This window comes from Grammomys surdaster, unplaced genomic scaffold, assembly GCF_004785775.1.
Source record: "Grammomys surdaster isolate TR1022 unplaced genomic scaffold, NIH_TR_1.0 213, whole genome shotgun sequence".
Classification (NCBI taxonomy): domain Eukaryota; kingdom Metazoa; phylum Chordata; class Mammalia; order Rodentia; family Muridae; genus Grammomys; species Grammomys surdaster.
This window is the reverse complement of record NW_021604658.1, coordinates 1,040,491-1,064,072: the sequence shown is the minus strand read 5'-3', so window position 1 is coordinate 1,064,072 and position 23,582 is coordinate 1,040,491. Positions and strand designations below refer to the sequence as shown.

Genomic DNA, 23,582 nt, shown 5'->3' with positions numbered 1-23,582 from the left:
GCTTACAACCTGGCTTCCATGCTGAAGCAAGGCTAGGCTTCCTCTAGAGCTTTTTAAATATGCTGCTCCCCTTCAGGTGGAGGGCAGCTTATTCACTCTTGCAGACGCCTATTAAGTGTTTATTTTGTGCCAGGCACAATACTAAATCTCTGCTGAAGGCACCTATGTCTTTCATGCGCCAGTGTCACCACCAACCAGCATCAGGGAAATCTAAGAGCTTTCTAATAAAATAAATGGAAAAAAAGAAGAAAGTTGTGAAGAAAAAAACATATTTATCAAACCATTAAAATCTCAAGTGGCTCTCTTATTTTACAGAAGAATAGGTCTGCCTTGAAGCCATTGCAGAAGTTAATTAAAAGCATCCCTAGCCATGGAAGCCTTGACTGAGAATGTCCTTAAGGTTGTCCTGAAAAACATCACATGCAGCAAAACCTATGGAGCCCCTTTTCTCACTCACCCTGTGCTCCATGCATACTGTTCTAACTGCTGGCTTCTTAAAGAATAGAGTTCTTTGGTTATCTAACTGAGAATCACAGAACAAAATGAAAGGTCACTATGAAAACTGCCTAAACTAGGATTTTAAAAAAGCACTACCTCTATTCCCGGATTTAAATAAAAGCAAAAGCCACATAATCTCTTGCCAGAACCAAATGCATAAAACAGTCTAAAACCTTGGTTCAAGCCTACCCTTCTGCAGAAGTACACTTTCCAAGTACCCACTGAAGCCCTAAAATAACATACTACCTCTGAAGATGTGCCAATATCATAGAAAATAGTCCAAATGGTTAGAAATGTATGTAGTGAGCAAATTAAAAAAAGAATGTGGTTATCACAGAATCAGGTGATTCATTTTTCATTCTGCATTCCCCTATTCCCCCCTCTCCCCTACCTGGAAGTAGGTTACAGTATGGCACTTTACTCAAGTATACATAGAACAAACACTCAGGTCAGTGACGGAAAGTGAGAATGTCTGACTGGAAACGCAGTGTGCAAGCACGCAGAAGCCACTGCTTGGCCCTGTTCCTGATATAGGACTACGCTGAAATTTTCCCTTTTTAAAGACAAAAGTTGTAGATAAATTCCAGCAAGTCTCCTTTCTTCATCATCCAGTGAAGTATCAACTGTGCTGAGAACAGGAAGAAGAAATCAGACCAGGCAGTCTAGATTACTAAGTAGCACAAGAGCCCCTGGAAACAAGAAACCCTCTGAACTACACAATCACCTGTGAAGTTGGTTTACCTGCCCTGTTAGCACTCATCAATATCCAACAAGGTTGGATATCCATCAACATCCAACAAGTTAGGTTTTATAACATGTTTGTCAAGAGGCACAAAGATGTTTTCAAACGTAAAGTATAAACAATGGGGTTTCATGTGTTAAACCAAATCAAACCTTCGAGGAGTCTGCTTGACTACTGTACCTGTGCTGTCCTGGAGTCAGTCACTTCCTTATACAAGCTGATGTCCAAGTAGTAACCAGACTCGTTTGTCAGGAAGAGACGGATGGGAATTGCTTTTCCAGTTGTTGTCAGGCGAATGTTGATTTTCAGTTCTGCCTGGAGGACCCGCAATTTCCATAGCCGACTTCCATAGCGCATTACCATGCTCCGCACAGATTCTTCAATCTGACACAGATACAATACCAAGTACAAATATGAAACTTTGTAACTAAAAGTTGTTTTAAGTTTGCACATCTTTGCAAAAGACCATTGGAATAAGATGCTGGTTTATGGAGATATGAACCACATTTAGACTTTATAAAGAGAACTCATATCATTTATTCTCCCTGTCCTACTTAGTTTTTATAGTTAATTTGATACAACCTAGAGTCGCCTGGGAAGAAGGAAACCGCAACTGAAGAGTTGCCTTGGTTAGACAGTCTTGATAGATGTAAGAGGGGGCCAGACAACTGTAGACAGTACTATCCCTAGGAGTGTAGACCTGAGCTGTACAAGAAGAAAGCTGAGTTTGAGCTGGTAGGCAAGCCAGTAAGCAGCCTTCCTCCATGCTGTCTGTTGTAGGTTCCTACCTTGAATTCTTGTTCTGAATTTCTTCAATGACGGACTGGGATCTGAAGTGGAAGCTGAAATAAAACCTGTCCTTCCCTACATTGCTTTCGGTTGTAGTTTTCCTTGTTAGGGTTCCATCACAGTAGAAGAAAGAAACTAGGACACCCCCCATTCCTACTCTTGCTTGGAAGAAGTCAGAAACAATTTCATGCTGGTTTGGAATTTGAGTGGTTTTCTTTGAATCACAACCTCCAGATCTGTTCAACTCCTTCCCCTTTCCTAATTATATTCATGCTGTATATCAACGATCTGCAATATCTAAAATTAAAAGCCAGAGGATTTAAGAGAAAGCCCCAAATAAGAATAAAACCCCTGGTTAAATAGCTATTAAGTAGCATTTCTATGCATGGTAACTATGTTTCATTGCACTTTCCCCGACCTTAAATCAACACAGCAATTACCACCATGAGCTTTTTCCCACAAAATTTTATTAAACTTGATAATGTATGTCTCTTAGTAAATTGCACAAATTAAAGAAAGGCAATTTGTAGGTTATACCAGAACATTCCTTCTAAACATTAGATCTTTAAAATTTGGTCACTGCCAAGTCCATCTGGTATTTATAGAGATGAGATGTTCCCTCGTTTCCTTGAAATTTGGTACTGAGACAGTTTGGTATCCCACAGAGTTAGAAGACTTCTTTTAAATGGATATCTTTGGAAGTGACTTTGTAAGTTAAGAAGATGGCGTAGTGGATAGAGGCACCTGCCACTAAGTCTGGGAACTTCCATTTGATCCTTGGAACCCACATAGTATAAAAGAACCAAGTCTTATCAAGTAGATAAATGCATTAATGGTTTTGTTCCTAACATGCTAAAGCTTTACCTGTTCCCTATAGGGCTGCAAGTACCCAGGTCATTCTGAAGTGTCTTTCTCAGTGCTATCTCAGCTTCTCACAAAGCATTAAAATCACCTTATATGCCCCAATTATGGCTTTCAGTAGTAGGTATCACTCTGCATGCATTTTGTTTCTGTACCATAGAATTTTAATTTAGAATAGGTTTCAAGTAGATAACTTCCCTTTTCCCACCCTGTGCTTGCTAACCATTCTTTTCTCCAGGGGATAAAAGTTAACAATCTGTGTGTACAGGAAACAACAGATGTGTGATTAGCAAGGTGGAGTCTGAGTACTCAGAGAAGGGGCAGCAAGGCTGATGTCTAAAAAAAAAAATTAATAAAGAAAAGGCCAATCTAAAAATATACAGTGTCCTAACCATGCTGTAAGACTTCTAGCTTCATTGATGCTGAAGTGAAATTCTGCTGTATCTGATGATGAGAACTGAAACCCAAAGAACAGCTTTCCAAACAGACACAATTATCACATCATTAGCCTGGGGTTTTAAAGAAAAAAAAAAAAAGAAAACTTTCTTAGGTCTCGGCCACTAACTTCAACCAGCAAAATCAGAACTGGAGAGGCAGTTCAGATAGCAGAGGGATTAGGAAGCATGCATAGAGCCCCGGGTTTGATCACCAGTACTGTATAACCCAGCATTTGGGAGGTGGAGGGAGGACCATAAGCTGAAGATCATTCTCTGCTACATGGGACGTTCGAGGCTAGCTTGAGGTACACATGACAATGCTTTAAGAAGAAGCAAATGTTCATGTCTACAATAGATATAGAAGAAAGGAGATACTGACAGTCCTATACAAATGCACAACAACAACAGAGGAAAAGGCAGAAAGATCAGGAACAGAGCCACTTGCCCTTCCCTGTTTCACCTAGGTAGGATAAAAGCTAAGTTTGAAACCATCTTTGTATTTCCCTTAATTTAAAAAGTTTAGAATAGAGCCTCAGAGATAAAAACAGATACATCATATAAAATTCCTTACAGCCAAATTTTCTCTCTGTGGGGAAAGAGGGTAGACAGTTTGGGACATTATTGCAGCTAAGCAAGGTCATTCATAAGTAGCATTTAATGCATAAAGGTAATAATTTAGTCAAAATGTCTAATAATAGTAAATTAATTACTTCAGATGAGAAATTCTAGGGGACTATATAAAACAGGACATGGCAAATATAAAACTATCATCAATGGAGGAGTTTTTACTACAGCAAAAAAATAACCAGCAAGTAAGTAGCACATAACCTTCAGTTTTGACAACTATCCTTAATGACTAGATAGAAAAAAATTTTGAGACTGCCCTATGAAATAGTCTTAACAAGCAACCTGTGACTTTAAAAAATTAAGAGGTCAACTCACTAACACGTGGGCCGCATACAAATGAGTTGCTTGGTCAGGACTGACAGAGAAAACTGTGAGAAATGTACCTTTGATGGGTCCATGATGACTGTGGGCACAAAGTTGAGGAAGATGTGGTTGCAGTCAGTTCGGACATTTGTATTATTAAAAGCAACTTCCAATTCATCCATGGCTTCCAGGAGCAGCCGCTCCCCTTCATTTTGTAGATATTCAAAAGAAGCTTCCTATATAGGAAGAAGATCACCACTGTTAATGTGCTCTAAAACAATAAAGAGGGGCTGGGAAAATGGTTTAGTTGCTGGGAAAGCACAAGGACTTGAGTTTGGATCTCCAGTGCTCATGAAAAAGCTGAGTGGTACCCAGCATCTGTAAGCCCAGCATCTGTAACCCCAATATCAGGGGAAGGTGGGAAATGGAGACAGGTCAATCAAAGAGTTCACAGATCAGCCACTCTAGCTGATCCTGTAAGTTTCAAGTTCAGTAAGAGATACTGTCTCAAATAAAAACAAGGTAGAGAGCCAATGGAACTCTGTGTGTGTGTGTCTGTCTCTGTGTGTGTACACACACATAAACACAAATAGTAATAAAAATAAAATGGGCAGCAACAGAGGAAGACATCTTCACGTGAATGTCTAGCCTCCACATGTACTTGAATGGGCAGGTGTACAACTTAAGAAACAATATGACAAAATAGTAAGGTATCTGGTTATACATGGTTTACCTTTCTTTTAGTTGTCAGTCTACTGATGGTAGTTAGGCAAGGGCAGAAAAGGGCTAAAATAGAGAGCCCGTCAGCCCTTTCTCCAGCCTCTTAGGATATAGTTGCCTTTAAGAGGTAGAGATGCTAGGCATCCCCAGAGCAAAAACCTCAGTATGATTATGTTTCACATATGCCAGAGCTCTGTAGAAAGAAAACCTCTTGAGAATAGAGAGTTAAAGAAAGCTTACGGCAGTGGAATGCAGTAGTTAGCATGGGAGGAAGCCCATGCATTCTGACAAGTTTACAGTAGGGTTACTATAACTTTCTTATTTGTTACCATTACCCAAGTCTTTGTACTTTTTTTTTCCTGCTGAGCATACTTTTCTTTCTTCAGGTGAGTGCCTTCATGCTTCTAATATCAAGAAAAATCAACTTAAAGAAAAATGAGCCTTTTATTATTTGGAATATTGGAAAGTGACAAAGGCAAAAGCTCTGATTCAAATATTAAAACCATGATTTTGAGCTGTGACTGACTCTCTGTCCTTTTCCTCAAGGATAACTCCCCATTAGTGTAATATACCTACCTTCGTGACTAGATCAGAGTGCCTGATGATCGCACGAACAAAGAACCTGTAGTCAGTCACTTCTGTGCCTACTTCCACCTTAGCAGCCCCAAGGTACAGGTGCATCTTGTGATTAGCACAAGGAATGGCAGTAAGGTCAAAATTTCTCATGCGGTTCAGCTCTAACTGGAAAGCCAGAGCAGGCTCCAGGTGTCGATAAATGCGGTCCTCCTCAAACTGAGCATAAGAATCAGAGGGGAAACAGCTTACATGAGGCAATAATTGCAAAATTACTTTAAGATTGTGTTGGTAAAACAGATTCTTAAAGACTGGACATGGTGACTCACGTCTGCAACACCAGCACCCAAGAGCCTGAGGCAGGAGGATTGAACCATGTTTCAAAAAAGCAAACAAAAACCAAAAAACAAACAGGAAGGAAGGAAGGAAGGAAGGAAGGAAGGAAGGAAGGAAGGAAGGAAGGAAGGGGAAGGGAAGGGAGGGAGGGAGGGAGGTCTCAAACACCTTTGTTTCTCAAGCAGATCAAGGTGAATCTCTTTGAGTTTTAGGTTGGCCTGATCTACATAGTAAGATTATGTCCCCAAAAAAGAGAACTAAATGAAAACAACAGAAAAATCCAATTCCCTCAGAACTCCTAAAACATCTAATAGTGTTATAATTTTTTTAAAAACAACCAACTATACAGGTTGCTTCACACTAATTAATATCTACTTCACATGACAGTGTTGTGAGTTAACCCAAGTAGTATGAGATACTTAAGAGCAAGACTTATATCTTATCATTTATGACAAAGCACAAAGAACATAATAATAAATAACTACCATATAATTTTTAGATGGTACTCAGCTTTGGGACATTCCATCCTAATAGCTACATCATTGCTTATGTAAAAAAAAGTTTTATTAGTCCATCTCTACATGTTTGCTGGATATAAATTGTTTTGTTAGAAAGTCTGTCAACTAAGTCAATGGAAGAGACACCTAAAATATAAGCTGGTAGGAGGGAGAAATCAACATGGTATGAAAATTTACTTTAAAACTAAAAACCACATGGACACAAAGAAGAGATGAATATAAATCAACTGTCTATAGGTAACAAAAATAATCCCACTAAATAAAGCAGTCTTTAATAACACATCAAAACTGTTCCAAAGGAAAGGGATGTTTTGGAAGTTATGGCCTTCTTTGGGTCAACACATTGATCGCTTTCTAAAGCAAACAATGAAGGAATCATGCTTTAAAGAAAGGAGAATGGCAGCAATTAACTACACAGCACAGAAAGAGAGGAGGAGGGAAGGATGTGGGCTTGGGGGAGGACGGGAAAGAGGGAGGAGGAGGAGGAAGAGGAGGAGGAAGAAGAGGAGGAGGAAGACGAGGAGGAGGAGGAAGGAGAAAAGAAGAGAAAAAGAAGAAATGTGCTAAACAGTCTTACCTTATCCCTTGCTCGGAATGTGAAAAATTTGGGGAATTCTCTCTGTGTTAAAGAAAAAGGCAAAGTATGTTAGTCCTTCATGAAATGGCTCTTTGGGGACACAATATACAGTATGGCCTCAGTCAAGTGTCTAGAAGGCAGTTTCCCAGATAGCATGTTCTTATCTGAGCTTACTCCAGGGAAGAAAGGCCCTCTGAGTAATGCTTGCTTTGACCCCACTTGAGAATCACTACACTAGCAACCTACCTTTAGTAGCGATCATCTCCCAAGAAAAAAGTTTTTACTTCATTTCTCAAGTGAGAAAAAAAGTGTTCCTGCATGTTACTTTTGGCACAATCTGGCAAATAAAATCAATATACCCTTACACTACAACCACTGCAGTGGGACTTACTAGTCTGATTTCCCAAGTTTCTCCTTAAGAAAACTCGTCAAATGTAAACTAGCCAAGTAAAATTTGAGCCTGTGGTACCCCCCTCACCCCATTCATTTTGAAGCCAATCATTCTAAGGATTTAAATAATAACATTCCAAGACAAAGGAAGTAGTCAGTGCTCCTTTGGTCACTGCTGCTCCATCTAGGAAAAGAGAGGTTGGGACCAGTGAACTTGAAATCATTAGGTCTTCCTGCACAGCATTACACAAGAAAGTAACCAATTTACTAGAACCCTATTAATTAACAAAGATGAATTCAATTAGCGGAGTTCATTAGTTTCTGAAATTTAACTTATTAACACCAAATACTCCTGTTTCTCGGATGGGAAGCTCTCCTGGCAGTGCTGCGGTGAGTCATTACTATTTCCTCTCTAGGAGGTTCCATTAGGCACCTTCCTCATTATGAGTGCAGTGTAATCAAGTAAGAGCTGGTGCAAGGCAGAGACCAGGACTAGCTGGATGCATTCTTCAGGAGCCATGAAGGAAGTGCAGACTCAAAATCTACTAGTTGGAGGGTGCTTTAGTTTTGTGCCCTTTAAGGGCCTGATCACAGCCCCTGCTTTAAAGAGCAAGGCTTAGCTCAAAGGGGGAAATCAACCTAAGTCTATCATGACAGCCCATGCCTTTTGACTTTCAAGAAAAGGCTGTTATCTTTTTATTGTTATGATCAAAACATCCTTATTTAGATGTGTTTTTCTTTGGTAGGACAAAAAAAAATAAAAAGAGGGCAAATGAAGACAATAGGAAACGAGGCATACTGTAACACTGTGAGTTTTTAATTCACAGAAAGCTTCTGTAGTTGTTTCTACATATACTCTGCTTCACCCTCACACTTATACACTTAATAAATCATTTTATAATTTCCTAGTTGTTGTTTTTTTGAGACAGGGTCTCACTGTGTCATCTTGGTCTGGAACTCACTGTGAGGTTGTGTTCGCCTCCACCTGCCTCTGCCTGGTAATGAAGGACAGCCTCACCAGGACTGCCGGCATTTTCCTAGTATTTTAACTGTAAAATTGAACTTAACAGATTTCTAGGAGTTCATTTACCAACACTAGAAGAATCAAAAGGTCTTTAAAAGCCCTTCAAAAGTGAAAGTGGGTTTTACATATGACTGACATTTTACTAATAGGATTTTGTTCTAAACAATTCTCTGGCACACCTCCTTCTGGCTGCTCCAATGACATGCAGCAACAGGAGCATAATGTCAAAGTTAAGTAGGAAGTGCTTCTAGCTGAGCTGCCAGCAGATTCTATACTCCGAGCTTTACAGTGTCTAGTTTTAGTTTAATTCTAGAGAAATCTAGCTTCCAGATTATCACCTAAAAAGTAAAACAAAACAAAAAGACAAACAAATCATTCCATGGGGTTTCCTTGAAAGCAAAGTAAGTAATGTCATCAGATGATGTTTAAAAGCACTCACTTTTCTATGTACCTGAACTGAGACACTTGTATATGTTATTTCTGTATACACCTGTCCATTTTTGTTGAAAAACAAAACAGTAGCAACCAAAAATTTCTAACAGAGGCTTTCTTTTCCACCAAATCAATGAATCAAATCTGTAAGCATGAAAATCAGACAGTTTGAACAGAAATATCTTCACTGCATAGGAAAAGGGCTACTCTTTTGGGAGAGGGCAAGCTATGTATGCTAACAAGACAGAGTTAAAGTACCAGTTTAAAAATGTGATTTTACTGGGTGTGGTGGTGTATACTTTTCATCCCAGGACTAAGGAAGCAGAGGCAGGTAGATCTCTGTGAGTTGTAAGACACTCAAGGCTACACAGTGAGATCCTGTCTCAAAAGAACAAAACAAATCTCAGAACAAGAAGCAACTCCTCCCCAACAAACAGCAAATGCAGCTCCATCACAGACAGCTAAAAAGGCATCTGGAGGTGATGTACCACCCTCCTCAACTTTTGAGTAAACTCTGATACACTGAAATTCAGAACATTTCCACCAGGGGCTGGCAAGAAATGTCTGCAATAGGCAAGCAGGAGAATCAACTCACTCTGCAGGCTTCCATTAAGGCAACTTTTTGGAGCTTATAAGACAAACACAATACTACAAAACATCAGGATAAAAATAGAGTGAAAACTCCACTCTGATCCCATGGCTTTAGTGACTGACTGTGCCTCACTCATCTTCATGCTGCCAAATTTCCCACTCCCAGCATTCCTGCTTATTCTATCAGTAATGTAATTGCTTTCCACAAATGCTCTAGTGTTATGGGCAAATATCATAATTGAATGTACACAAAGAAAACCCTCATAGTGTTCGGAAACCAAAAAAAAAAAAAAAAAAAAAAAAAACCAAAAGAATGCAACATTTCTCAGGAAGAAATTATACCCCTGCTGTGTTCTAATCAGCCAACCATCATCAAGACAATCAAAATAATTTGCCTAAATTAGCCAATCAAGACACCCTGCAAATCAGAGAATGTGAAACCCTGAAAGAGAAAGCATCATAGCTGATTATGATACTAATAATCGTGTTAAAAACCTAATGAGATGAAGAAATTGGGAGCTTGCTGGTGCAATTCTCTTCTACCTCAACATGCTGAGAACTAATTATATAGACTGTAATTAAAACAAACCCCTAACCAAACCTGGCTAGTTAGTCCACCAGTAAACAGAACTACCTTAAAAATGGAAAAGAGGCGAACACAAACTACTATGAGCCATGAGAACTGTTTATGATAGGAAACACCTCCCTCAAGGCCATAATAATCCAAACTACTTTGCTTTACACGGGAGTCACACTCATGTAAACAATCATGAAAGTCCCACTAACTCTTGGGAAATTTGTGGCAATTTTTAAAAATCCCACAAACTCTTAAAAAAAAAAAAAAAGGAAACATTTTTTAGACAAAACACAAACTATGTGATTTTGAATCCTGTCACATTTGGACCTTATGGGGTTTTTCTTTAAAAGAAAAGAAGATATTCTAAAAATTCATATTTTAATATCCTTGAAAATATCTTTGCTTTAAAGCAAAAGAAACTCAAATTTTAAAGAGCATAATATATACCAATTAGCTTCTTCTTATATAGCTTTTGGGATTTATAATCTAAAATACTAATGTAACTAACCAGGACTCAATAGAGAAATTCAAGAAGCCAAAGCTGTAAGGCAGTGCAGGATGGTATATGCCTGTATGTTGGCACATGGGAGGCTGAGGTGACAGAGTGTGACCTTGCCACCCAAAAAAAAAAAAAGAAAAAGAAAGAAAACAATAAAAAACTCAAGCAAACAAAAAGCAAGTCAAGAAACCTCATCTTTTTTTTTTTTAACTGTAACATATATATTTAAAAGGGCAGACTTGTTTTTTCTGCAACTTCCTATTTAAACATTAATTTTAAGCAGTTCTTTGCTTCCCATTAAGGAGAGTTGACTTAATTAGTTGGCTATGAAAACAGATTCCATACCCAGTACTTTTACTGCTGGTGTAATAGCTGTGTCAGAGTAAGAGTCTGTGTATAGATAGAATCAAATAGTCAAGGAAGCAGCATACATACCAGTGGCCAGTTTTCTGTTTGACAATCATGACCTCACAATGAGGTTCTGAACTGCTTATGGACTCATTGGTATTGGAATAAACACCTTACAGTATACCCACACTCTATGAATCCATATTTCATCATTGTTATTGTTTGGTCAGTTGGTTTGATTTTTCAAGACAGGATTTCTCTGTGGAGTCCTGGCTGTCCTGGAACCTGGTTCTGTAAAATAGACTGGCTTTGAACTCAGAGGTTCACCTGCCTCTGTCTCTCTAGTGCTGGGATTAAAGGTGTATACTGCCCAGCTATGAGTCCCTCTTTCTTGTCTGGCCCTAATTTGTCTCTTAGTTCTAGGGTAGACAGAAAGATTCATGACTTTGAAAGACAAGTTTGTTTCACTCCTCACCAACCAATGCTGCTAACAAAACTTGGTAACCTTTCTCCTCTCCTTGCTGCACCACAGACACACTCTCTGTTCTACTCAGTAATACAGAGATTTCACAGTGTAGAACAGAGGAGGCTGCATACATCACTGTGGATTACCAAGAAGTCAGGGAGATCAAGGGATTCATCTCTAACACTCCTGGAAAGCTTCCTCTTTTTCACACTACACTAACTATAGGCCAAGCACATATCAGACAATATGACAAAGGCTAAGCATTCTTCATGAATGGCAAGCTACCACCAACAGAAAAACTCAGAGAAGCACCAGGACTATACTCCTGGCTTGTACAATTCTCATCAAGGTTCCCTGGCAGTTCAGTAATAAGTTGCCCTTATCTCCTGCAAACCCAACAATCATTTCTAAGGAGCCAAACATGAAAATGTCCCATTCTTTACAGCAAATTCAGCCCACAACAAAACTTTTTTTTTTTTTTTTTTTTAAAATTTTTATTTATTTATTATATGTAAGTACACTGTAGCTGTCTTCAGACACCCACAAGAGGGCATCAGATATCATTACAGATGGTTGTTAGCCACCATGTGGTTGCTGGGATTTGAACTCATGACCTCTAGAAGAGCAGTCAGTGCTCTTAACCACTGAGCCATCTCACCAGCCCCACAACAAAACTTTAAATGTTCACTTGGCTCTAAAGCAGCCTTTCTACATTCAAAAAATGAAGGCATTTATAATCTAACTGATTTGCCACTTGATGCTACTATAAATAAAAACTGGACAATAACATCTAGAAGACTAGCCTGCTAGCCTCATTAACTAAGAGATTTGAGCGATACACATCCCTATGCAACCTAAATTCAGAAATATGAGCACAGCAGGAAGAAAAAAAATTAAAGCAGTTAGATAAGACAGATTCAGAAATATGGTTTTTTTGTACTATTACTGTGGTTGCTGCTTGTTGTTGTATTTAGTATGCATTTCATATCTATAGTAAAAATAAAAATATTAATAAAATAGTAAGTTTTGTTTTTTTGAAAAATTTAGGGGACAATTTTATTTAATCCTGGAATATTATAGGAAACCAGTCACTGGACTGTACATGTGATGACACTAAATGCACTCTAAGCATAAAAGGTAAAATAACTTTACAAATTCATGTCAATCTCTTTAATAATATGCTAAAATTCCAATGTTCATGATAAAGGATTCAGAAACCTAGCCTAATTCTGACACACCCAGGGCCTGACTTCTGGCATATGTACCTTAGTTCCGATATCATCTACCAGCCACAGTGTTTATTCATGGGCACTCAGAGTCTATCCCCAAGTATCAATTTTATTCTCTAAGCTCCTGATTTTTCTTCCTAAAGCCCCAGGGTTCTCTCTAAGCTCCTCATACTTCTCCACTGACTCCTGTTTCCTATCTGAAGTTATTGATTGATGTGTACCTGCACTCTGCTGGATTTCCTGACATCAATAACACAAGCGAGTTGTGGAGTCCACAACATTTCCTAAAGCATTTCAGAAAAATCTTAGCTGTTTAGCTCGCAGGGCAGGCTCTCTCACTTCTCTATAGACTAGACAGATCAGCAAGCTGACTGTATGAGGAAAAACAAAATATCAAATGCCCTGAGATTAGGAAGCCCTTTCCAGAACACAAAATGTTACCTGCCCATTCTTACAAATGAGCAGTACCTGAATAGTAAGCTTAATTATGTTAATTACTACAATAAGCAAATAGCAACAACAAAAACAGTAGAAATTTTCTCAGAAAAAACAAGACTTCCTAACACCCTTGCAACCTTGCTTAGTTACACAGAAACAATTTGTAATGAAACATTTCGCCTACAATTATCATTCTGAGTGACACCATGGATACAGGCTAGGTTTCTGGTTATGACCATACTGGTTATGACCTCAGTGTAAACTAAAGTTTAGATGCCTACTATTAGCTTAACTTTCTTTCCAAAAAAAAAAAAAAAAGCCTTAACCTCACAAATATAAAGAGTTAAGTCAGTTAAATGAAAGAACAAAGAAAATGCTTAGTATTTATTTATTTCTGCTTTTAGAATTAACATAGAAAATAACAACTAGGGCTCTGCAAATGCATTTTAAACAATAAATCACTGGCCTTCAAAACTGAAGTTTCCTGATATCAGAACTTGTATCCATGCTTAGTAGGAATCAAGTACACCAGCCACAGCTGTCTCACTGACTCACTGTGTAGAGACTGTGTAGGGAAAACGACTGCTGAGTTCCTCTTTCTTACTCAACAGAGGTAACGTACATGCTCCTCCTTATCTATGTCTCAGAGCTACACTGAGACTTCTAAAGCAGAGTTTAAAAAAAGAAGAAACTTACTATAGACTATTAGATAAAATTAAAAACTCATTCCCATAGATGGCTGATACTCATCTAGCCCTCCCAAATAACTCAGACAAATTCTGTTTAAGTAATCACTTAAAAGCAGATAAAATCTTTTACAGTTGATCTTTTTACTTACATGAAATCTCTGATCCACCTCACAGTTGACTTGTTTTCTGAAGTCCTTTCAAATAAAAAAAACAGGGAGAGGAGAGAAAAGAATAAATGACCAGTTAATAAAAATTAGTAAATTGGGCAATTAGTGAAAATACTAAAAATAAACTGAGTAACAGATGTTCCCAGAATTTCAAATATTATCAAAAGCTTTTTTTAAAAAAATTAAATTTATACAGAAATAGTTATTTCTTTGTACAGAGTCTATGAATAACATATTATTGAAATCCCATTTCCTATCTTTAAGATTGTGATGGCAACATAAATACTAAGCAGATATAACTCATGTGTCAATACCTTTTGTGCAACTAGGAATGTAAGTCGCCGGATCCCATGCTCAACCAGAGTAGCTTTCTATAAAAAAAAAAATAAACAAAAAAAACCATACAAAACATAAGATAGATGACAATAAAATTTTACCTTATTTAGTCTTTACAAGATTCTGACTGGAATAAGCACCCTTTCTGGAATACAGACCTCATCTCAGAACCTTCAAAATTAGAAATAAATTTGAACATTGCTCCTCGGATTAAGTGTTAAAAAATAGATGTTATATTCATCAGGAGAAAACAGAAAGAGAACTCTGTAGAGAAGCACGCGCCATATGAAATCTTAGAACTAATTCACCTCAAGGTAAAACATACTATGTTGCTTAGTTTTAATTGTCAGTGTGACAATCTAGAATCATAGGGGAAAAAATCTCTAGAGGGATTGTCTAGATCATCTTGGTCTGTGGGCATGTCAGTATGGAGTAATTTTTAATAATGGTTTATTTTGTTTTTATTTTCTGGTATGGGCATTTCACCTAAGTGTATGTATAGCTGTGCATAACATGTATGCAGTGCTCAAGGAGACCAGAAAAGGACATCAGCACTCTTAGAACTAGAGATCCAGATGGTTGTGAGCTGCCCTGTGACAGCTGGGAATCAAACCCAAACCCACTGGAAGAGCACAGTGTTCTTAACTTCAGAGGCATCTCTATGGCCCCTGTGTGGGGTGATCTTGATTATATTAACTGAGGTGGGAAGACCTGCCTGGTGTGAGTCAGGTTTCTTTAATGATGTGAACTCTGGTAGTTTGAGTACACTCCAGGGCAGGCTCATTCCCAGAAGAGTAATAGGGCAACAGACATTACATAGAGGAAGAAGAGGAGGGAGAACAAGGAAGAGGAGGAAGAGGAAGAAGAGAAGGAAGAAGAGGAGGGAGAAGAGGAGAGAGAAGAGGAGGAGGACATCTTAAAGTTGGATGGGAAGTGAGGTGAGGCAGGGAGATGAGTGTGAGTGGGGATGGATGACATCAGAGTAGATTGGCTAAAGTTCTCAAAGAATGAACAGAAGTATGATCTGAGGGGCTGGAGAAATGGCTCAACAGTTAAGAGTATGTATTGTTCGACCAGAAGACAGGAGTTCATTTCCCAGCACCCTTATTGGGCAGTTTACAACTATCTGTAAATCCAGCTCCAGAAGAATCTGAAAACTCTGGCCTCTGTGAACACCTGCAATTGCATGTATATCTCCACAGACAGACACATATATACATAATTTAAAATGTATATTTTAAAATAGTAAATATATAAGAAGCTGCCAGGCTTGGTGGTACCTGTCTGTAATCCCAGCACTCAGGAGGCTGTGGGAGAAAGATAGGTAGAAACAACCTAGACTAAAGCAAGTTGCCATCTTTAAAAGGTGGGCATTCCAAACAATGTTTAACAAGTTTTTAATCTTGAGGATCATTCATAAATCCACTTGGTATAGGCAAGTAAGATGTTAGAAATCAACAGAAAACATTGGCTTTAATATAGCTTCTTAAGTGAGCCTTGAACTCCCAAACTTAAGCTTTTCTCAATGCTGTACTGTTTATTTACTTCAAAAAGCAAATTAACGGGTTGGTGAGATGGCTCAGCGGTTAAGAGCACTGACTGCTCTTCCAGAGGTCCTGAGTTCAATTCCCAGCAACCACATGGTGGCTCACAACCATCTGTAATGTAATGGGATCTGAAACCCTCTTCTGGTGTGTCCGAAGACAACTATAATTGTACTCATATACACAAAGTAAATAAGTAAATCTAAAAAAAAAAGCAAATGAACAGTAAGTTTCATATGTTTTTAAAGATCATTACAAAGGAGCTACATGGCAATAAGCAGGAAAGCAATCTCACTAGATGAATGACTTGGGAGAAATCACAAAGAAAAAGATAAGTGGACTTTTACCATCCTCAGCAAGACTTTAGTTTGATTACATTCCTTACTATATACCTTGAACAGATCGTTTTTTAATCATTAAAATTACATTTATTGGAACTGGAGAGACGAGTCAATGGTTAAAAGCACTGGCCTTTTTTCCAAAAGATCTAGGTTCAATTCCCAGCACCCAAGTAGTAGTTCATACCCAGCTATAACTCCAGTCCTAGGGTACTCAACATTCTCTTCTGGCTTCCATGGGCCATAGATATGGCACATAAACATACATATGAGCAAAATACTCATACACATAAACTAGAATTAAAAATTATACTTGCTATTTGTGTGTTTGAGTCTATATTAGTGCGGGTTTTGAGGACTAACTGGAGGTCATCGGCCTAGAGGCAGGTGTCTTTACCCAATTAGCTACCTTGTTGGCCTCCAATTCCTAACATTAAACAATATATAGGATATTCTTTTAATTTAAAGTGTTTTTCTCTTATAAAAGAGCAAGTTTTTAGGCCATTTCCTATTTCTCGATTCCTACTATGATATTATTGAGTATTGACATTGCTATTATTGATAGCAAAAGCAAAAACTAATAGGGAAAATATATTTTCTATAAATGAACTTCCATTATAAATTCCTAGGTCAAATATAAGTAAATTTTAGTGTAACATTTAAAGATTATTCACACTGTCATAATGCTCTTCAGTTTAAGTAAACAAATACTGGCATTACAAAAAACAGCATGCTAAAAGAAAGGAGATGTGGAGACATTCTCTCAGTGTGCCAAGCAACCGACGCTCTTCAGACAGCAACAGAGATTCCACTACAGCCGAGTCCTTCAAAGACAAGCATCAATAGCTATGTTCTGGCAAGGGAAGAAAATAACTTTAATAATGCCATGATTTAAAATCAAAATTGTTATTGCTTTTAAAATTCCACAAGTGGCTGACAATAACAGCAGAGCAACAGGATTCTGATTACATTGTAATAATGCGGGTCTCACAGCAAGTCCACAGCTATTACCCAGCGATTAGGCGTCATCACCTGGAGAAACTCCATTTACACTGACTGCTTCAATCTCCTCCACAAGTCATTTACAAATATATGATCCTAATTTCTATGAGAAAAAAAGGACATGCTGGGACTAGAAGATTATTTGGACAATTTGGATCAACCTACTTGATAGTTTAATGTGTGCCTTAAAAAAAAAAACCTTTTTCTAAACTGCTACAAGTATGATTATGAAGTGAGAAACAAAACGAGTTACTCTCCCACTTTTTTTTCAAAATTGCTTTTCCCTCCTTCTCTTACATCTATTTTTAAAATGTGAAGATGAAAATAGCAACTATTCTAAGATAAACATCTTAACTGAAGCTTTCTCTAGGCTCCTAGTGTTAGCATTCCACTCTACCCTTCTAAATGCCTCAGGCAAGCACACCAGATTTCCCTAGCCTCAGTGTGAGAATGGAGGAAACTCTTTGGATCACTTTATAAAGGTGCGCAATCCATAGGTCATAGGAAAACAAAAAGCCTGAATCTGTGAAAATACAATCAAATATAGGTAATTCACACTGAAAAGTTTAGACAGTAACTTTCACTAATTTATTCCATGAAGTGGCTGCTGCCATGTACATCAGGACTCCTCCACCGTGGTTACTGTGTGGTCCCTTCAAAAGTAACATAAGGGTGAGGCCATTAAAGGCTGATTTTAGGTAGTTACCACAGTAAAGACAGTATAGAGAAAAATTACCAAGCCAGTGAATTTATTTGCGTCTCTGAAAGTACAATCTCCTTGTGTTGGCCACTGCAATCCCAACATAGTTTACCTGCTCTGAAGTGTCAGAGTAAATGCTGACTCATGTTAATTACTTCATCACCATTTCCCCCCTAGGTATCTACCATGAGCATTACCTGATCTGAATGTCAAGAGCACTCATTTTTTTAGAGCGCTGAATTAAATTTTAAAATATCTACTGAGTTCCTCATAACCAGCACTAAGTGCTGTCCCTCGAAATGTAACATAAGGGTGTGGCCATTAAAGGCTGTTTTAAGAGCTTTGGCATCTGTCACATGGCATGAATATAGTTCAGTAGTAGAACAGTTGCCTGGTTTGCAGGATGCCTGGGACCTCTATCCCTCAGTACCATTATCACTGTTGATTGATTACTCTCAAACATGTCTATTCAGTTCGCCTAACTAGATTCTATAAGGATGAAAATGTATCATTTTCCAAATCTCCATTATCTCCCCCTTGGTTATACATCAGTACTAATTAACCTCTTAGAACTTGAGCTTTCCATGTACAACTAGAGTTGTAACACCTGACTCATGAAAAACTTGTGAGATAGTAGAAAAGTACAAATAAATTTCTATATAAATAAGCACCACTGCTGTTTTAAAAATATAAGCTGCTGCCAGATGGTGGTGGCTCACTTATTTAATCCCAGCACTTGGGAAGCAGAGGAAAGTGGATCTCTGTGATTTCAAGGCCAGTCTACAGAGCTAGTTCCAGAACAGCCAGGGCTACACAGAGAACCCCTGTCTTAGAAAACCAAAAACCAAAACCAAAACCAACCAAACAAAAAAAGGTAAGCTGCCATTTATCTCAAATACATGGGAAGCAAACGCAGGAAATCTCTCTGAGTTTGAGGTTAACCTGGTATACATAGTGAGTTCCAGGTAATTAGTGCTACATAGAGTCATCCTGTCTCAGAAAATCACAAAATGCCAAAATAACAACAACAACTAACTCTACACACACACACACACGCACGCACGCACGCTGATCAAGCAGTAATTTACACACTCAAATGACAAAAACCAGAAAGTAAGCTGGAAGTATTACAAATATTTTTAAGTGGGATGGGGCGGGAGGAGGAAAGAACAGAGAAAGAACCTGTGTGGGGTTTGAGCACATGTAGAGCTCATCACCAAAAAAAATATACATACATACATACATACATACACACACACGCACGCACACACACACACACACACACACACACATATATGTGTGTGTGTGTGTGTGCGTGCGTGTGTGTGCGTGTGTGTGTATGTATGTATATGTGTGGCAAGAGCTCTGTCATTGGATAGAGAAGAGGTAGCCGGAGCTAGAGGAAGGAGAGGTGAGATGTCCACGGATGTCCGCGTGTCTCTAGCAGTCTAAGGTAGTTATAAATATCAAGGTTAGATAATTGGGTTAACAATTCTAATTGTGTGGGCATCTTGTATATTGAGTATTTGTAAATATATATATATATATAAATCCATTGGATAATCTTAAGCGTTAGGAGTCTTATTTCTACTGGGTACTGGAATTGTTACATCTACCGCATGGGGATGGCAGATATTTCCTGGGTTTTGAAGGGGTGGACTCCACGGAGCTGACCGGCAGAGACAGCAGCCAAGCCAACATCTCGTGGGTCCCGGGCTAGTGCATCTGCTGCCCTTGGTGCAGGAACTTAGAGCGGGAACATGGAGGAGGCCAGGAGCTAGCCAGACAAGTCTGCCTCATCTAATACCTCCTGCAACATATATGTATGTGTGTATGTATGTATGTATGTATATATATATGTGTGTGTGTGTGTGTGTGTGTGTGTGTGTGTGTGTGTGTGTATTTTTCAGTGTGACAGAAATGAACAACAAATGTTCAAAACTGAAACTTGAGGAGAGTTGGAAACATATTTCCTTTAAAAACATTTGAATATTTGAGGTCTTGTCATAAAAAGATAATCACTATAGATCATTAAATTACCTGAAGGCAAAGCTAGCCATAGTCTTGAGAGTTATAATAAAAGACACAATAATGATAAACCTTACAGGTAGAAAAGGAAGAAAAGAAGGCTATGAAGCAGCCAGCAGAAAAGAGCCAGCACCAGCTTTTACCCAATCAAGGACTCACATTCTGCTGGGTGAACTCTCTGAACATAGCTGCAAGCCTGTCATCCTCAATATCGCCATCAGTCTTGATAGCCACATTCAGAATATGTATTGGTTCATCCCTGGGGACCTGTAACCCAAGAATACAAACCAAAGATAACAATGAGGCTGGCTGCTGCAGAAGCTGGAAGAAGTTACCTGGTAGAGCAAAGGCACACACCCACAGGACATTCTGGTTTGCTACTCTGGAGGAATAAGCACACTCAAACTACTGCCCAATTGTCACAGCAGAGGTAAATAAAGTACATAAGACATCAAATGCTGTAGTTTGAGGTGACTTCAAATCTTGACATGAACTTGAAAGTCACAGCCTCTCTACTTTTTCACCAACAAAATGGGAATGAAAAATCTGCATGAGGGAAAGAAAGCACTGGAACAGCACCCTACTTACTACACTTACAGTTCACCCAATGATGTGTTTACCAAACCACAGGAAAATAATGGAACATTCATTTACTGAGAAAATAAAAACAAGATTTAATAAAAGACACCTTTAAAAACAAAACATGCAAGTCCACCATTTCCTGAGGACTATGAAAGATGTAAGCTATCATTGCATGGGAACTCAAGAAACTAAAGTTATCTTTAAAGCAACACTTAGCGACCCAGAGGCAATTAAATGGGTATGCATATAATGGAGCACACTCTCCACAGCTTCAGAATTAATATAGTACTTTATAAATTTAAAATTTGTATCCATTTATTTTTAAGTATTTTGAGGCATACAAAATCAAGTAATAAAACATAAGTATAAAAAGTTGAATTCTTCTCATAATAATTCTGAAGTCAGAAAAATACAGTATAATGTAAGTGCTACATCTGAGAGTACAAAGTGGTCTTCTAAAGGGAGCATCATACCTTGTCTTCATCATAGAGTGAAGTATGGCCAGATTCTGGGAATGTGGGGCTTTGGGGTGGGGAGTCACAGAAGCAGCCCATTATTTCATCAAAGATCCTAAAAAATAAAAATATTTTAAAAATTAAAAAATCAGAGAAATGACCACAATAAAAACCCAAGTGGCAGGAAACTAATGCTGCTACCATAGCTTAGGCTAAAAGAATAATCTCCCCTATCACATGCTTAACAGTCAGCAGAATAGAAATACCAGGAGCTAGAGATGACATGCAAAATATCACCAAGTGGCAGAAATTAGGAGGATGGATTGTTTAAACTTTAATAAACCATATATATTTTTTCTTTTAAGAAATGATATAAAGCTTTTTTGCTTTGTTTTGTTTTCATATGTAAGATATGTGCAGCACTGTCATCATCGCTCTTAAAGCAGCAGAAGGAACCCGGGACTGGAGCAGTGACAGGCCAATGTAATTACCCCTCCCCCTAGGGTAATGCATCAGTATACATCAACAGATAGATGCTGAATGCATTTAATCAAAAGATGTATCGTCTCTAGTGGGGCTCACTCTAGTGTTCTGTTTAATTTCTCCTGACATTTCACTCATCACAGAGCAGACAGCTTCTTCTGTTACCTCCTGAGGAAAAGATGATTTTATTTGCTTCTTTTTTTGTTTTGTTTTGCTTTCCCTAGGACCAGGCTTTATACTGGAAAAAGAGCCTGAACAAGGAGTAGAAATCGGAAGACATCTATCTCTCTGAGGGGCACATATAATGAAAACTGTATTTCTTTGGCTACCTCATGGCTTTTCAGGGAAAATCTTTATTTTTTCAGAAAAGTTAGACCTCCAAAACTAGAGGTTCATGGCTTCCCTTGTACAGTCAGGGAAGACAGTCCTATAATTCCTTACCTGACAAAATCTTCAAAGGTCCGGAAAGAGACCATTCCGCCCATCCGCTGACAAGGTGGTGTGAAGGCATTGTCCAACAGAACATCGCTGACACTAGCTACGTGAGTCATGCCATAGTGGTTGAGGTTGGAGGCAAAGGACATTCTAAACAGTAATTCAATCAAGTGCATTAGAAAAGGAGAAAGAACTGGGAGATTAACAGAGGGAGAAAGGAGTGTGGAGAAAATGTTTGTGTGGGTCAGGTTGCAGAGCAGATATGGTTTTTTTTACCCAATACATATAAAGCTGGCAAGATTCATGTTTCATTTGCGTTTCCCAACACTACTGCTTCATCACTCCAAAATTTGATCAGACAGAAATCTAAGGACCACCAGGAATTGTGTGGTAGCCTTTAACCCAATGATATACTGGATGAATGAGCAATATATAGGGGTTAAAAACCATCCTGCATCTTCCCCATCTCCTTTCTTCCTTTAAAAAACAGTAAGCAAGCCAAGTAAGCGGCAATTGTTTAATATTTAAGACATTTTCCCACTTAGGAATAGATTAAACATCCTCAGATACAGTTTTGATATCAAGAGTAATTCTAATGAGGAAGAATGAAGTGGTTTAGTAAATAATGATAGCAAGTTATCATTTATGAAACAGAAGTCCTCAAAATGAACTTTATTAAGGTACTTACCTTTTCCTTTGGTCGACTAACAGATATTTATTGAACCCACAGTGCAAAAATTCCTTTTAATATTTAAGCACATTTGAACTACAGCAAAAATATCTCCACCAAAAGCCTTATTGACTTCTAATAAGATAAACAGGTAGAGCATTCGTCTCAAAGTATGTGTAAGCATGACAATCAGTTGCTAAATGGAGATGCTTCAAGAGAACTGAATTGATTTGTTCAATCTAACTCCATAATGAATATGACTATTCTTTGAGGCATCTCAGCAGAATGTACTCATAAATAATATCATAAGGTATTTCTGAATGACCAATCAGGACAGCCTGCTAGGAAGGACCAAGCTAAAGGATGCCTCCAGGATTTGTCTGACACATTACTGGCATACTGACCTGAAGCAAATTCAGAGTGAGATGATGAGGCCTGCTCTCTGGAAAACTACTCAAAACTCTCAATGAAGAATATCACCCGCAATGTTGCAGGGGAAGAGAGAGCAACGTGAGCTGGAGATCTGAGGCTCACTGCAAGTCATGTTTATTCAAGGATGCTTTACAGATGAGGATACTGCTCACACAGACTAAAGAGACTGACACTCCAGGGTTTTATTCTTTTGGTAATGAGGACAATAGGATAGGAACTTCAGCATTTAATAGTATTGGAAAACAGAAGGCAGAGCGAGAGAGAAAACCACTGATACCATAGGTGAACAAACAAATGAAGTACATGTCAAGCAAGTATTATACATGGTGCTAACTAGAATCAGGGATTCTGAGCTGTGTTAACTCAGAAATGCTATTATCCTGATTTCTAGGATCACCAAGTATACTTATGCAACGAGCAAGTTTGTGAGGCACCTTTTCCATCTGCCTTTTATTAGACAGGAAAGAAGCAAAGGGTTCCAGATAATATTTGAAGGAACCCCTTCTAAATAAGCTAACAGGCTGTGTTTGTGGCAAACATGGGGTTAAACATATTTTTCACTTGACAGACCCCATGGGAAATATATACAAGATTCAGTTTCCCTCTATTTCTATGTTCATGGGCCAGAACAGCTAAGGTTGGCAAATCTGAACCAAGCTTCCCTCTCTGAGGAAAGACTAAGGGGGCTGTGGAAACTTTTTCCTTCCTTCCTTCCTTCCTTCCTTCCTTCCTTCCTTCCTTCCTTC

General features: G+C 38.4%; 1 protein-coding gene across 1 annotated transcript in view; it reads right to left on the bottom strand.

Moving 5' to 3' along the window:
• The window catches only part of Acaca (acetyl-CoA carboxylase alpha), a 266,070-nt gene that overhangs the window by 85,448 nt on the left and 157,040 nt on the right, over positions 1-23,582 (bottom strand). Inside the window, exons 33-41 of the mRNA XM_028772253.1 lie at positions 21,741-21,884; positions 20,835-20,931; positions 19,939-20,046; positions 14,146-14,202; positions 13,814-13,858; positions 6,982-7,023; positions 5,554-5,769; positions 4,338-4,493; positions 1,421-1,624 (exon numbers count right to left, since the gene is read on the bottom strand). Of these exons, the coding sequence (XP_028628086.1) occupies positions 1,421-1,624; positions 4,338-4,493; positions 5,554-5,769; positions 6,982-7,023; positions 13,814-13,858; positions 14,146-14,202; positions 19,939-20,046; positions 20,835-20,931; positions 21,741-21,884 (1,069 nt within the window). The remainder of the gene's footprint in view (positions 1-1,420; positions 1,625-4,337; positions 4,494-5,553; positions 5,770-6,981; positions 7,024-13,813; positions 13,859-14,145; positions 14,203-19,938; positions 20,047-20,834; positions 20,932-21,740; positions 21,885-23,582) is intronic.